The sequence below is a fragment of the Metopolophium dirhodum genome, chromosome 7, assembly GCF_019925205.1.
Source record: "Metopolophium dirhodum isolate CAU chromosome 7, ASM1992520v1, whole genome shotgun sequence".
Lineage (NCBI taxonomy): Eukaryota > Metazoa > Arthropoda > Insecta > Hemiptera > Aphididae > Metopolophium > Metopolophium dirhodum.
Genome location: NC_083566.1, coordinates 2,222,496 through 2,238,035, shown reverse-complemented (window position 1 = coordinate 2,238,035; position 15,540 = coordinate 2,222,496). Strand labels below are relative to the sequence as shown.

Sequence of the window (15,540 nt, the reverse complement as noted above, 5' to 3'; positions counted from 1 at the left end):
ATTTACAATGTGTGTGTGTGTTTTTTTCTGTCTGTCATCAACGTTTATTTGCGTGTGTGGTATTAAAACTGCTCTGATTTGTGCGAGATCAGCATATTTTCTGATAGAAAAGTGAATTTTGTATATTTTAGATTCTGAGCGGAGTGATGAGTGTATTGATTTTACAATGAAGTGTTTTTAAAATTTAAAAATTTTTATTTTTGTGTCTATCACAAATTTTTGGGGCAGTAAGACCACTTCGAATTTCTTCAACAGTATCTTGTTTGATGGGAAAGTGAATCTAGTTGGTGCATTCATGAATGAGGAGGTCAAATAGAAATTCCCAATAGTTGGGAAAAATGGGAATTTTTAGTTTTTTAGAAAAAATCGGTTTTTGACAAAATCGATTTTGGTTTTGGTTTAACTCTAAAACAAATGAACGCATATACATGACATTTTCACGGGTTGTTTATCTTCGCATTTTCTATACATGATAAAATTATCAAAATATTTTGATTTGTTTTGAACTATTAGAGATATTTTCAGTTTCCATTTTTTTTATTTTTTTATTCTATAAATATCAATAAAATCTTATTTGTTGGGTAAAAAAGCTTGAAAATTTAATGCAAGGTTCCCTTATAAATTATAAGTTTCAGTAATGGATTTTCAAAAATATTGGGAAGTACCTACTTCCGTGTTATCACGATTACCCAAATATTTCCAAGACTAGCTGTTAGAATCATCTTGGTTATCTGAACTAACGCCATACCTCCGTATGGGAAATAGGAAACTATTTATAAATGTACATTTGAACATTTCTGTAGACACTTGAAATGTTCACCAAATGTTAAAATGACCATTTTCCATACATCAGAATATCAGATGTTCAAACAATTTTGATTCTTTTTAACCTATTGATAGCAATGAGAAATGTTTAAATCTTGTAAATAATTTTAGATTCTGAGCGGAGCGACGAATGTATTGATTTACAGTGTTTTTTTATTTTCGTTTGTGACTGTCCATCACCTTTTAGTAGAGTAAAAATGGTTGGATTTTCTTCAACAGTATATTTTACAATTTATCCGTGACACGAATTAATATAATTAAGATATCTTAATTCGTGATCTATGGAAAAGGTCTATGAGAATTCTTCATATTATCTCTGGTATTCTTGAATTCTTGTAACCACAAACTTGTCCTCACGGTGCGCTAGTAGTACTGGGAACAGCAATGTAGCTGTTTCAGATATTTAGGTCACAATATGGGAGTCGGAGTTTGATCATAGATAATATAAGATTATATTATCTATGGGTTTGTACCACAGAATATGGTGATTATATTATCTATGGTTATAGCTTTTTTAAACAATATCATAACCTCAATAATATTTACATTAAAAAGTTAACGGTAGGTTCTTAGAATTTGATTTAGTTACTGATATATGGTTATTACTTGTTACTTATTCAATATTTACTATTTGCGATTTGTTATTAATCGGCGATGGCTGGATGTTCTTATGATCATATTATTTACCAGAAGTTTGTAAATTGAGTATTGAGGTGGAACTTGCTTCGTCTTAGTTATCGGTCACTCTGACATTTTTAAAATATAAAAAAAAAATATAACTATTTTTATTCTTTTATATTAGATTTCATTCGTTGATTTAACTGTATTTTAATTATTTGTAATAATAAATCATAAATTGTATGGATCATAGTTGTGAATATCTATATATTATTTAATATTGTTTTTATTACATACTGACTAGTAAATACTACACTTCCATTATTTTCTTGTTCGAGTAATTGGTGTATAAAATGAATTCAAAACAATTGACGTAAGTTATGCTCAAAACCATTACCTTCTTTTCATATAAATCAATATGTATGATTTTATCGCTTTATTTTTAGGTGCTGGAAACAATTCTACTATAAGTTAAATAAGCTGAATGTCAACTATGCTGACGAATCAATTGAATCTATGATATACGATGGTTTGGATGATTTGAAAAAAGGCATACTCAAATTTAAATTTCATGCTTCATCAAGATTAGTGTTTTATAAAAATGATAAATCAGATACAGAATACTTATATCCCATATTATCCCAATTACTTGTAATAATTATACATTATTTTATAGTTCTCTCAGTCATGATCTAGGATATGTCTATATTAATATATTGATTTTATTTAGTTTATTAACGAGCAAGATGCTAAAATTGTGTACAACAAATACAACGAGTTTGTTTGTCAAAATGAATTGAATACAACTGTGACTGAACACGAATTACATAATCTCTGTGTAGATATTTGGAAGTTTTACAATGAAGAAGTGTTATTTTTATTTCGTTCATTAAAATTTATTCTCACTGCTGCAGAAAATCAAAACTGTCATTATTCTGTAAGTATAATCGCTATTAATAGTTAAATAAATATTTTTTATTTTCATTTGTCTATAATTACCTAGATGTATAATTTATTTTTTTAGGATGTATGTAAGAATATTGTCCGTAAACAAAACTGGAAGGATTGGTATATTTCTCTCCGAGAACAATTATCATATGTTCGTTCATTGACATTTTTTGATACTATAGTTTATAAACCGCTTCAAAAAATAATACACAAGAATTTGTTAACATTTGTTTTAAATCAACAAATTGAAATTTTGCAATTGATGGTGTTAACTTCACTCAGAATAGATCAAATTACAAAAAATGATTTTAATACTTGGATTACTAATCTCATTGTGAGTAATTATTAAAAATATGTATATATTTAAATATTTTATATTTTATATCAAAATACTTAGCTGTGCAAGGATGGTTTAAAGCAGGGGTCTTCAACCTTTTTATGCAGCGGGCAACATATTTTTTTTTTTAAATCTTGCGGGCCGCATTCGTAGTAAAAATATGTATCTTATATAAAAATTCAGTTTTATTATTACAATTTTTAAAATTAGGTAGGTACATTTAGAATTGCAAATTATTATTATTATTAAAGCATATATAGATAAACATTTTTTTTAATTAACAAATTTTTCTTATTTTATTTTTAATGTGAAAACTGACAACGTTTTTCACTAACTAATTTTTCGATATTTGGTTGGATCTGAGACGATGCAATTCTGAGTGAATTTTCCAAGTGAATGTCAGTTAACCGAGCTCTAGTTTTAGATTTGACAATTTTCATTCGTAAAAAAATGTGTTCACAAGTGTAAGTACTGCCAAATAGAGACATCATTCGTAATGCGTTGTTTCGAAGATTAGGATATGTCTCTGTGTCAATATATTTGGAATAAAAAATTGAAAGTTCAACATTATTGTATTTTTCTTTTAATATTGTATTGTTCTGTAAATCAATGATCTCCATTTGCATGTTTTCTGTGACATCTTCAACTGATAAGGAAAATGGAATTGAAAACAAATTAAACAATTTTTCATTAGCTTTGAAATCTAAGAACCTCGAATCAAATTGGATTTTTAAATCAGAAATTGCTTCTGCGTATTTTTTTCCGTTGAAGTGAAATTGTATTTTGACAAACATGGGAAGTGAGTAGTGTTATTTTTTCTTAGCTGAATTTTCCACAGTAGAAGTTTATTTTCAAAAGATTTAATATGGTCAAATAAATTATGTATTAATTGGTTTTGACGTTGTAAGCGTAAATTCAGTTCATTCAAGTGCAATGTAATATCCGTAAGATAGGCAAAATCATTTTTCCATTCTGAATCATTAAGTTGTTCCAATTGTTTTCCTTTACTTGCAGCAAATTCAAAAATTTCGTTTTTTAAATCAAAAACCCTTTTCAATACTTTTCCTCTGCTGAGCCAACAGACATCTGTAAAATAGATTACATCACCTTGTTCAGCATCTATTTCACTCAAAAAGTTTTTAAATTCTCTATGATTCAATGCTCTTGATCTGATAAAATTTACTATTTTTACAACATCTTTCATAATAGTGTGAAAACCAACGATTTTGCACATAAATTTTCTTGGTGGATAATGCAGTGATATTGCATCAGTTGTAAAGCACCACTTGTACTCATTTCTTTTTTAATTAGCGCTACGAGCCCTTCATTTTTTCCAACCATTGATGGGGCTCCATCTGTTATAACTCCAGAAAGGTTATTTAATTTGATGTCAAAACGATTAAGTGTCGAATTTAATGCATTAAAAATATCACAACTTTTTGTAGTGCCTTTCATTGGAAAAAGCGCGGCTAATTCTTCAGTAATATTAAAATTAGAATCGATACCCCGAATAAAAATTGCTAATTGCGCAGTATCTGACAAATCTTTACTTTCGTCAAGGGCCAGCGAATAAAAAATAAATTTAGAAATACATTCTTTTAGGGTACTCTCAATATCAGTTCCTAGTTCTTCTATATGCCTTGCTACAGTTACCCCTGATAAACTCAATTTGGAAAAAAGTTGTTTTCGTGTTTGAAAATTTCAGAGGCGGCCATACACTTTTATAAATTCACCATCAGTGAACGGCTTCGATTTAGCTGCAATTTTTTGTGCTATGATATAACTAGCTTTGACACTGGCTTCCGAGTCTTTATGTCATTTTTTCATTAACAATGCAAGTTTGTAAATTCGAAGTTGTCCTTGTATCATATCATATTTTGCTGCATGTTTGGTATTATAATGTCGTTTTAAATTGTACTCTTTCATCACTGCAATCGATTCTTGACAAATCAAACATATTGCCTTTTCTTTAACTTGAATAAAAAAATAGCTATTGGACCATTTTTCTTGAAAAACGCGACTTTCATCCGAGATTTTACGTTTTTTACTCACCGACATATTGTACAAATATTATGAAGAAAAAGTATGAAATTGAAACTTTTACACATAAACGAGAATATTGTGCTCGTTCCACAATCGATTACGAACTAACAGACAATAATAATTATATCTTGGTATGTAATTCAATTTATCTTATCGCATATTTCCGATAGCGATAGCTTAACTGTTATAATTTTATTGAACTAGAAAATGTACATGTTAAATTTAAAATGTGATCGCAGGCCGCATATTATGACAGGGCGGGCCGCAGGTTGAAGACCCCTGGTTTAAAGGCTCTGTCAAACAGAAAGCGTTATTTTCACATCGCGTGATTTTGTAATTTGTTACAACACGGCGTTATTCAAGTTAATTTGTTATAACGCGTTCTGTTTGACAGATCCTTAAGAAGATCGGATACCAAATATTACAGTTTTCATTGCCTTTCAAACATGCAACCTACTTAAAAAAAATGCATTTTGCGCCCGTCAGTAAGATTGATGAGATAAAGTGAAGTGTTTATAGGATTATTCTGGTCAATTTTTCAAACTTTATTTCCTAATTTTCAAAAACTAATTGTGAAAGTTTGAAAAATGTAATTAATTATTTAAAAAATTACTTAAATTAAATTGAAAAAGTGGCTTGAACGATCTTAAGTTAACTTGAATTCAAAATGAATGCAAAATGAGTAGGTAATTGTTACCTACTGTTGGGCACAAATATTTTTATCCAAAAATGACTTTAATTTTGTTTAAATTAGGTACTTCTTTATAAGTTTTAAGTTATACTTAAGAGGACGTTGTACCCACATATGTTGTGTCGGTATTATTAATACATAATATACCCAAATGGACGTTATACTGCGATTTCAAATATTAAGAACTTATTTAAAAATTAAAATACAGTAATAAACCAACGAGACGTGACTTTCTAAAAATATCCAATGCAACTATAAGACAAATCTATGTGTGACTAATTAAAAATACAATCTTTGTTTACTATCCAATTTCTAGTGATATTGTCTGAAACACTGTCCCAACAATGTTAATTAAAATAGACATATTGTAAAACTAATAATGATTTCTTATTCCACTTAAAATCTAAAAAAATCTATTGTTTTCTATAAGTTAAATGTAGTAAATATTTATAAGTAATATATTATTTTATTTGACTTGGTACTTATAGGATAATAACTTTGGAAAAAATCAAACATTGGAGTATGATTATAATAACTTACAAACTGTGTATTATTCTTTTATGAGTCAGATCTCAAGTTTAGAGACGCTACATTCATTACAAATCATTGCATTATTTTGGGAGTGAGTAATTTGTTATTGATAAACTACTATTCATAAATTGGATTTTTCAACATAATTTTGTTTTGGTTTATTTATATTATTTCTTATTATTATAGGAAAGAGAACTATATCTGGTCAACTAATATAGAATTCAATGAAGCTGATAAAATTATTCAGATGATCCAACCTAGTAGTGAATACGGTGTTGTGCTGATGGGTTGGACACTCCTCCACCTTAAAGGAAAATTTGGAATAAAAAATATTCAAAATTTAGAAGCTTATACTGAAGTCATAAGCGCATTAAAAATGTGGCCATCTTTATTAGAAATGTGTCAATCACCAGCTGTTAAAGTATATAAACACTTTTGTTAATTATTCATGCAGCTTAAATGCTTTTTTTCAAATTATTTTAATTCTAATTTACTCTGTTACTCATAATCTGTATTTTTTTTAAATATTTATTTTAGGATCATCCAATAATAGACAAACTAGGAAGAGTGTTATGTGAAAACCTTATCATTGAAAGTATTGAATTGGATGTATTTGAATTGGTTGACTATGATTCAATTATTATTAAGCTTCTGTCTTATTTATTAAAAAGAAACCCTAGATTGTCAATAGACACAATAGACAACTTAAAAAGTGGTGTTGGTTTATTTGTAAAAAAATTTATAGAAATGTATCCTGTTGATTTATGCAGCTTATTTGAACTCTTTACTGGTATTATAAAAGGAGCACCACAAAGTTTAAATAAAGTAAATATTTTACCTTAAAATATTATGGTTTATTTTTAATATTTAATATTTGTAGGTGTGGAATCTGATGAACAGTATTAATTCATTTACTGCTGTTTCTCCACCTGATGGACAATATATTTATGAACACGAAACAGATACGTTTTTATTAACTGATCAATATTATGTAAATGACTCAATTTATAGCATTGAAATTCCTAAACACACTAGATTTATTCTTAATGGAGATATGGTCCGCTTCAACATCAAAGTGTCATTATTCTATTTTTTAAACTCAGCAATTAACAACTTCCGAATGGTATACAATTAATTAACATTATAATATAATATTTTAGTGTTAGCATTTATTATTTATTTTTTAGTGTCGTGATGAGGATCGTAAGACTTCTTCTTATATTAGTACTAAACAAATACTTATCAATTCTGTTAAAATTATTCAATCTATTGCATATGTTGCGACATCTTTAAATGATGATATTATGGGAACATGTGAAACTCTGTTGACACTTGTACCAAGGTATAAGCTTTTACATTAATGTAATACGTATGTATGTTTTATATTTGATTCATATTTATTTTAGTGTATCTTATATTGATTCAAATTATGTGGCTGATCCAGAAGTCGTGTCTGAAATATTAAAATTAGCAAGATGTATACTTGTTTACTTCCCTGAACAAACAATGTGTTATTTTAATGCCAATAATTTTTTCCCTTTTTTAACGAGTGGTCTCGAAGATTCTGCCGTAAATTTACATCCTTTCTCTCAAAATTCTATTGCATTAATGATTCTGAAATATGGATCTGAAGTGTATCCAGTCTTAACACAATATGTCAAATTAGTCGAGGCTTCTTTAAAGGTATTTTATTTAAAATTGTTTTTGTATTATTTAAATATAATGTTTTATTTTTATATAATTAATTACAGGTCAGGCATATACTAACATGCCAGTGTGCAACAGCAGGTGTAATGTTCGTGTTCAAGACTATCATGCCATTGTTAGCTGTATCAGATTTTTTTATAGGCTCCAAAGAAAAAATGGATTTAGGTTGGGCTTGTATGCGCTTAATCTATGTTGTTTCTATGTTAGAATCAGAACCTGACGAAGAAAATTCAATAATGGTTATTAAAAAAGTATTGGATTTATGTTTGCCTTATAGTCCAACATCAATTGCTTCATTAATGATATTAAACATAGCTTCTATAGGTAAAGTTATGTTCATTCAATTATAATAATATACATAATTAATCAAATCAATCATTGCTTGGAGTTAATTATTTAATAAAGCCATTATTTCATTAATATTTTATGCTTGGTTTGCAGAGGTTAGACTAGATTAATTAATTATATTTCAAATAAACCAAAAAAAATAAATATATTTTCTAAATTTAATTGATGTTTTACTAATTTTAGGAGAAAAGGATTTTATTAAAATAATGCATAGTTATCACAGTTGGACGAGTGGAGTCGGAAAAAGAAATATACAATGTTTAATATTTGCATTGTCCTTATTAAATTATATGATCGATATCAAGTCACTTGTAAGCTTATCAATTGTATTTATTTATATGTAATTATATGTTTGTTTTTAAAATTTCAGTCTACAGTTAAACAAGGAACAAATACTGCATTATTTGATCCTGAAAGAAGGCTCGCAGTTTTGTTATCATATCGTTTGACTGTATTTCATAACAAATTAAACACATTATCTCTTACTATTCTTGGGACACTCGCAGAAGTAAGTAAAAAAAAAAAAAAAAAAATGTATTATCCCAATTATTGAATTATGCATTAATTACTTTTTTCAGAAACGATTTGTTTCCTTCAGCCTTTCAATGGGTTTTGACAACGATAAAAGAGCACGAAAAGAAATGATATCTTATTTAAAACTACATAGACTGCATTCTAATAATATTGTATGTACAGTTACAATTATGTTTTAATTCACAAATATTTCAAAAATATTTTCTCTTATTTTATAGGTAAAAATGTTAAAGTTCTTACATAATGCTATTGCTTATCAATGTAAGATGTTTGAAATCATTTTAAATGTTGAGTTACTTGAAAAATGTATTAAAGATAAGAAACAAATTGAAAATAATGATGATAGTATATTATGGTTCATTGAAGTTGAACTCGAGACCGATGTAAGTCAATTTTTATTTCTTATTTTAATGCCAACATTGTTTTTTTAACTCAGCATATTAATTAGTAAAATTTGGAAAATGTTGAATAGGTTTTAATTATATTTTAATCTATTATTTAAATTTACAAGAATAACTAATTTCTGTTATACTTGTTGGGCTAATTTAGTTTTGAACAGATATAACACTTAAATGTGTATGACAGAAAGGCCTGCAGAGAATTAGCTCACTAATTACAATATACTTTTGATATCAATATAAGCCATGGCTTTACTTTGCCCCACACCCCCTTTTTTTCGTATTGGTATCACAGCGCTATAGGGGAAGAAGGACTAACCCATGGTGGGCCCAGGGGCAGCTCTCCAGTGACAGAGAAAGGGGAGTCATAATTTTGAATTTTCAGAAAATGTTGATGATTTTTTTGTAATTTTGTTTTTAACTGTATAAAATTGTTTAGAAATACAGCTTGGGGGGGGGGGGGCAAATCCCTGCTCAAGATGGTCCTGTGTGGGCCGTCCTCCCCCTTAACACTAAATTTCTATACTATTTCTACATATTAATTATCAGTATACTAATACATAAGTAGTTTTTTGGTTAGTTGAAATGTACACAGGTCACTAATTTATTAACCACAATATAAACACTCTCACAATATAAAATATTTCCACTCAAGGTCAACCAGGATATACAAAGTATATTATAATAATAATATTTTATCACATATCACGTTTATCAATTTACTATGATGTCAACATTAGTAAAATTAAAATTCCAATTGCATGGTATTTGTATTTTATGAGTGTACCCATAGTATAAGGAATAAGAAGTATGCTCAATGATAAAAGTGCGCATATTATTTTAAGGGGCAATGTATAATTTATATATGCAACCAACAATTAAATCAAGTTGACGTCACACGTATACCTTTAATCATATGCAATGCAGTATGCACAAAAACACATGGCGATGCACATGCGCGAACTAGGACGAAAACTTGGTTCATGTTGAGCATACTTCTTATAACTGTACATAACATGTTCATACCAACTACGTCACCATTTTGCGTATAATCATGGAAATAATTTAACTAAGAGAAAAGTCCACATTATTAAAAAATATTTACTCAGGTGGTGCATTTGCCTTATTTAGCCACACACTAAAAGCTACCCTACTGTTTGAATTATTTTATGTTATTTATTTAGGATTTTAAACAAGAACAAGAAAATAATATTTATCTTGAAACACTCGGAATTATTCATACTCTATGGTACAACAGGTTTAATTTAGCTATGCATTACTTACAACAAAACAAAAATTTTTGGAAGTTAATATTTAAACCACTTTTTCATAATAAGTAAGTATTATAACTATTATTATTTATTACTTACATTGTTCTATGGTCGTTTAAATATTTTCACTGTACTAGATTAGAACAGTGGTTCCCGATTAGTATGAAGCCACGAGCCCTAGCTAAAACTTAAGAAACAGACCCCCCGTTTTGTAAATACTTACTTTTCAATTTGAATAAATTAATTATCTACCATTTTCGCTGTGAATTGAGTTTCTATAGTCCAAAAATACCCGGAATTTCAAACAACTACAAATTTAATAATTTCACTAAAACAAAATAAAAATGAAAAATCATTACAGTACGACACAACCGCGGACCCCCTAACATAAACACGCATTTGAGAACCACTGTACTAGAAGGTTCATTTGTATTTAGTTATTTTATACTTATTAAAAGGAAGCCCATGCATTTGTTGTCTCAGCCTTACATACATACAACAACTTTTGTTCACTAGTTTCACTAATGTGCTATAAGTTTTGATATTAGAGTGAATTGACCAATTATCATTGGTAAATTAGGGGGCTAAGCCGCCATGAGTTTTTTAATCATATTTTAGCTTAAAATACTAATTATCAGTGTTTATAGCAATATGGTATGAAATTCATTTTTACATATACAGATTTTGTCACATGATGAAAATATTGAAATATGTATTAGTTTGTATGAAAATTTATTTTGTGTTGTAGTTTATTCTTATAATTTATAAAAATTATTTTGAAACCTTAAAATTTAAATAATATTTATAGAATGATACCAGAAATAAATTCAGAAGTATTTTCAATTTTGTCACTTCAAGCCCATTATTGTCCTATTGAAAGCAATAAAGAATTTGCAGAGCAATTGGATATTTTTTTGAAAACTAGATTAAACAGTATGTTAAAAGTAAGTTATTTAACTATATACTTTGTGAAAATTGACTTTATAAATAAGTTTACCTAGTTAAATTGATCAACTTAATTTCCTATTGTTTTCTTTTAATTTTTCAGGGATTTTTAAATTTTTTTGAAGACAATAATGATGCTCTAATTGATATTAAACGAAAGTTAATTTACTCTTGGAAGTTTTTTACTCTTCTAATTTTAAAACACCGTGATTCTGCTGTTAACAACAAACATCTAGTTGTTGAAAATATTTTAAAATTATTTATAATTGAATTGAAAAGTAATGATATAAGTTCAATTGTTAGTTTGGGAGAGTCTTTACTGATCATGTTACAAATGTGGAAGAAGTAAGTGTTTTTTATTTTGAAATATTAAATTGATATTGTTGGTTATTAAGTTATAAATAATATCAAATAATATAGCTAAAAAATTGGTAAAATACTTTTTTTTTGTAATCTTGACAAGCCTGATTAATAAAAATACTGTTAACAATTAATATAGCATAAATAAAAATTTCTTCCCACATACCTATTAATTAAAAACACCATTGTTTTAAGTATATTATCACATTGTGTAGTACTATATTATAGACAATGTAAAGAACTTAAATACTTGTTTTATTGTGAATATAAAAATAACATAGGTAATATTTAAAATGTTTATTTTATAAATTAAAAACATTATTTAAGGAAAGTAGAATAAATTATTTGTTAACTTTTTATTTGTTCGATATTTAGAATATGCTTTTTAATTTTTATTATAAGATTTGTTTTAATTTTTTATTAATAGGACCTGTATTATAAATTCAAAATCAACCATTAATGATGTACAAACAATATTAAAACTACTTAATGACAATGAATCGTTATCAAAAAGTCAAACATCAAAAACTTCAGTATTAATTGTGGTAAATGAGATCGTAAATATTATACTTTTTAACGATGCAGCTTTAACTGAAAATGATCCTAAAGGTTTATATTATAAATATATTTTTTCTATTTATTTTTAAACATGTTTTTAACTTTTTGATTTTTCTATTGTAGATGTGTTTAATAATGAAATGTACAGTAGTATTTGTGAACTTGCTGAAAATCAATTGGAAAATATCAATGAAACAGATCATGAATATCGATCTATTGTTACTAATATAAAATTAACAAACTCATTATTTTATAAGATCATACCTGTAATTACTAGATCATCTACTAATTTGCGTCAATCATATATTTTAACAAATACTATTTGTCAAATGCTTAAATTTGTGGATAAATCCAACAAGGTATGTATAGTTATAGTTGCTCATTATTATTAGATTATAGAAATTTGCTTTTATTTGTTTATTCAGGAAAATAAAATTAATTCTGTCACTGTAGAAGTAACTGATTTTCTTCTGTATTTATCATCGTTTAAGAATTTTCATTCACAGTTTGGTACTCAGCCATATATCATAAAGCACTTTTGCGCTGTATTGTCTGCAAAATTTGTAAGTAAAAAGTAAAAACACAAAAAATTGTTTTTTTTTTATGTCTTATTTTTATTTTGTTTAGACTGAATTTGATATTAAATTTGATGATCCAAAACGTTTATGTGTTTATAAAAACTATTTTAAAATGCTTGTAAACTTCTTAAATATTTGTGACCATTGTGTAAAAAGAGAAGCAATACAGCAATTAACTTCAATTTTTATAGACTTGTCAATAATTTTAAATTTTGTAAGTATTAGATAAAATAATATATTCATTATATTTTTATACACCATAAAATAGATCAACTAACACTTGTTTTTAATAATTAGCCAAAGAATATGAAACTTACAACTGCTCATTTAAACCTTGTACAGTCAGTTATTAAATTGATGAACTTAATTGTTTCAAAAGAATATTATTATCATTGGCAGTCTGTTGGCGGTTCGTGTTATATTGCACTTGAAAAAATTATCGTAAGTAATTTATTGTTATATTGTTTCATATCTTTTCATTAACAAAAAAATAAATATATATTGGGTTTAGATAAATATTTGGGATTGTGCTTATGGTTCATATTTACAATTAAATGATCCAGATGCTTTAATCATGAGTATCTTCAAAAATGAAAAAGTACAATTAAATTTACCTGGTTGGAAAACAAGAGGAGATTTATTTACAGAAAACGATTTGCAGACAATTAATACTACCAGAAAAATGTAAGAATATACCATACTTATTTATGTACCTTATTCTATAATAGTAATAATAAATTTGTATTTACTATTTTTAAGACTTTTTGAAATGTTGCATTCTTGCAATTCAATTCTCGTGAGAATCATGATCCCTCCATATGAAATTGTATCATTACTTCAATTGGGCATAAGTGACGCAAGTATATTCAAGAATATTGTTAGTAAAGAAATAATTGTTGATAAAAGGTTCAGTACATTCTTTACCGTCGATGGACTAATTGAAATGATTGTATTCCTCTCCGACAAAATAACTAGAGTGAGTTATATTACTTTTAATTTAATTAGTTATTTAGAATGTAACACAATATTTCGACAATAATTTAGCATGGAGCTGTTTCCACTTCATTGATATCAGCACTCAACGAAAGATATGTGTTAGATGTAGATTTAGCCAGTTTAAATGATGCCTTGGAACTATGTGTATATACATTCACCAGCCAACTTTTAATGAAAGTATCACAAAACAGTGATAACAACCAACAATTATGTGAAATCGCTGAGGTTGCCAAAAATATGGTAACTTGTACCTAATTATTATTGTTTTTTTTTAAGAACTAAACATTTTAAATATTTAGCACAAATGAGATGCTACAATAAGTCATAGGTTTTTGAATTATAAGAAACCCATTAGACCCACTCTAGACCCAGTAAAGAATTAATAAGTTATCTATTTTACTTTTAATTTGGTATGCTTATTACTTGTATATTGAGTATGTGACATAAAAAGACTAGATTTTATAGCTAGTCTCTTGGTACGAATGTGATTATTCCAGGTTTAATATTAAATATCTGACTGTATTAGTTACAGGAATAGGAACATTATTTAGCAATATCCCAGGGCAGAAAGAGTAACATAAGGTGACATTTGTAGGAAATCAATTGATTAATTTTGATTATGTTTAATATACCAATTGTTATCATTCAGACATACAATTGAGATGAGCTTGTAAATTCTTAGAGACAGTGACAAGAATTTTTCTATTGATTAAGTGTTTCTGGGATGAAGGTTAGTCTATTCTAGAGAAAATTCCAATTTGGATTTTAGGGGATTTCGAATGAATTTTGTCCTATAGAAACTGAGGAGCCTAATCAGATTTTAAAATGGCACTTCTCAACTGTGCTATATATATATGCATCAACATATGCATTGAGGATAATGAATAAGAGCAAGGTGAATCTGTTAATAGTGCTTCAGAGTAAAATTAATATGGGTTAAAATCCCATACCTTTTTTTTTTCAATTAATTTCCTATGGATTTTATTTGACAACCACTCTTGCTAGTTCTGACTTCCTGAGTGCCTAGAGAAAGACTAACTGGAAGCAGGATTGTCTTAAACTAATATTTTAGTTACAGGGATAGCAATGAAGTGAGTGTCTTTTAATTTATAAAGCAAAGATATTTTATACCAAACTCTGTTGAATACTTGGCTTATATCAAGGAACATAGTAGTACAGTAATTTTTTTTTTTTCGCGGAAAAAAAGATTACATTTATCAATCTAACTTATTATTATGAATTTTCAATGTTCTGGTTTAGAGTTAATAATGATAATAATATATTTTTTTAGAGTTTGCTTCTCTATAGAACAATAAGTAAGGATGTTGAAGATAAGAGGATAACATCATTTGATATCAGATCTCAACAATCAAATGGAGATGGTACAGAAAATTTATTAATTGGTTTTATGAAATTACTAGAATTTATCAAAGATATCCACAGGTTATAATATATACAATTTTAAAATGTTATTTTCAAAAATACCAACATTATTTTTTATTACATTTTTAGAAATTCTACTACATCCTCAAAAAAAGATTTATCAATTACAGGATATTCAATTTTAAGATGAATAGTCACGTGACTAATGAGTACAATTTATTCCAAGACTGATAGTAATTATCATTACTTTATTACTATTATTTGTGTATACAGCGTGTTTTGTAACAATGAAAATAAATTTTTCGTATTCATTATACGTATTTTATTTTGTAAAATCATCAGTAGTATAATATTAGTTTTTAATTTGATATGATGTGTGTTCTCGCGGGATAATAATGGGGGCTCCCCAATGGCCTTTTTATTAGTGCTAAAATTAATTTTTTTCATAGGCAAAGTCAAAATATTCAGC

The 15,540-nt window shown here is 27.2% G+C and overlaps 1 protein-coding gene across 1 annotated transcript; it reads left to right on the top strand.

Annotated features, from left to right (window-relative positions):
• The first annotated feature begins 1,385 nt into the window (after window positions 1-1,385).
• Window positions 1,386-15,383, top strand: LOC132948987 (nucleoporin Nup188-like). The gene is made up of 28 exons (XM_061019723.1): window positions 1,386-1,816; window positions 1,890-2,094; window positions 2,174-2,380; window positions 2,468-2,725; window positions 5,951-6,084; window positions 6,180-6,414; window positions 6,531-6,818; window positions 6,874-7,116; window positions 7,181-7,335; window positions 7,400-7,676; window positions 7,745-8,024; window positions 8,232-8,359; window positions 8,419-8,556; window positions 8,627-8,734; window positions 8,801-8,965; window positions 10,165-10,316; window positions 11,060-11,195; window positions 11,300-11,541; window positions 11,984-12,165; window positions 12,238-12,473; window positions 12,540-12,677; window positions 12,742-12,906; window positions 12,990-13,133; window positions 13,204-13,376; window positions 13,452-13,668; window positions 13,737-13,928; window positions 14,980-15,131; window positions 15,201-15,383. The coding sequence occupies exons 1-28, from the start codon at window positions 1,797-1,799 to the stop codon at window positions 15,259-15,261; spliced, it is 5,031 nt and encodes a 1,676-aa protein (XP_060875706.1). The 5' UTR covers window positions 1,386-1,796; the 3' UTR covers window positions 15,262-15,383.
• The last annotated feature ends 157 nt before the right edge of the window (window positions 15,384-15,540 follow it).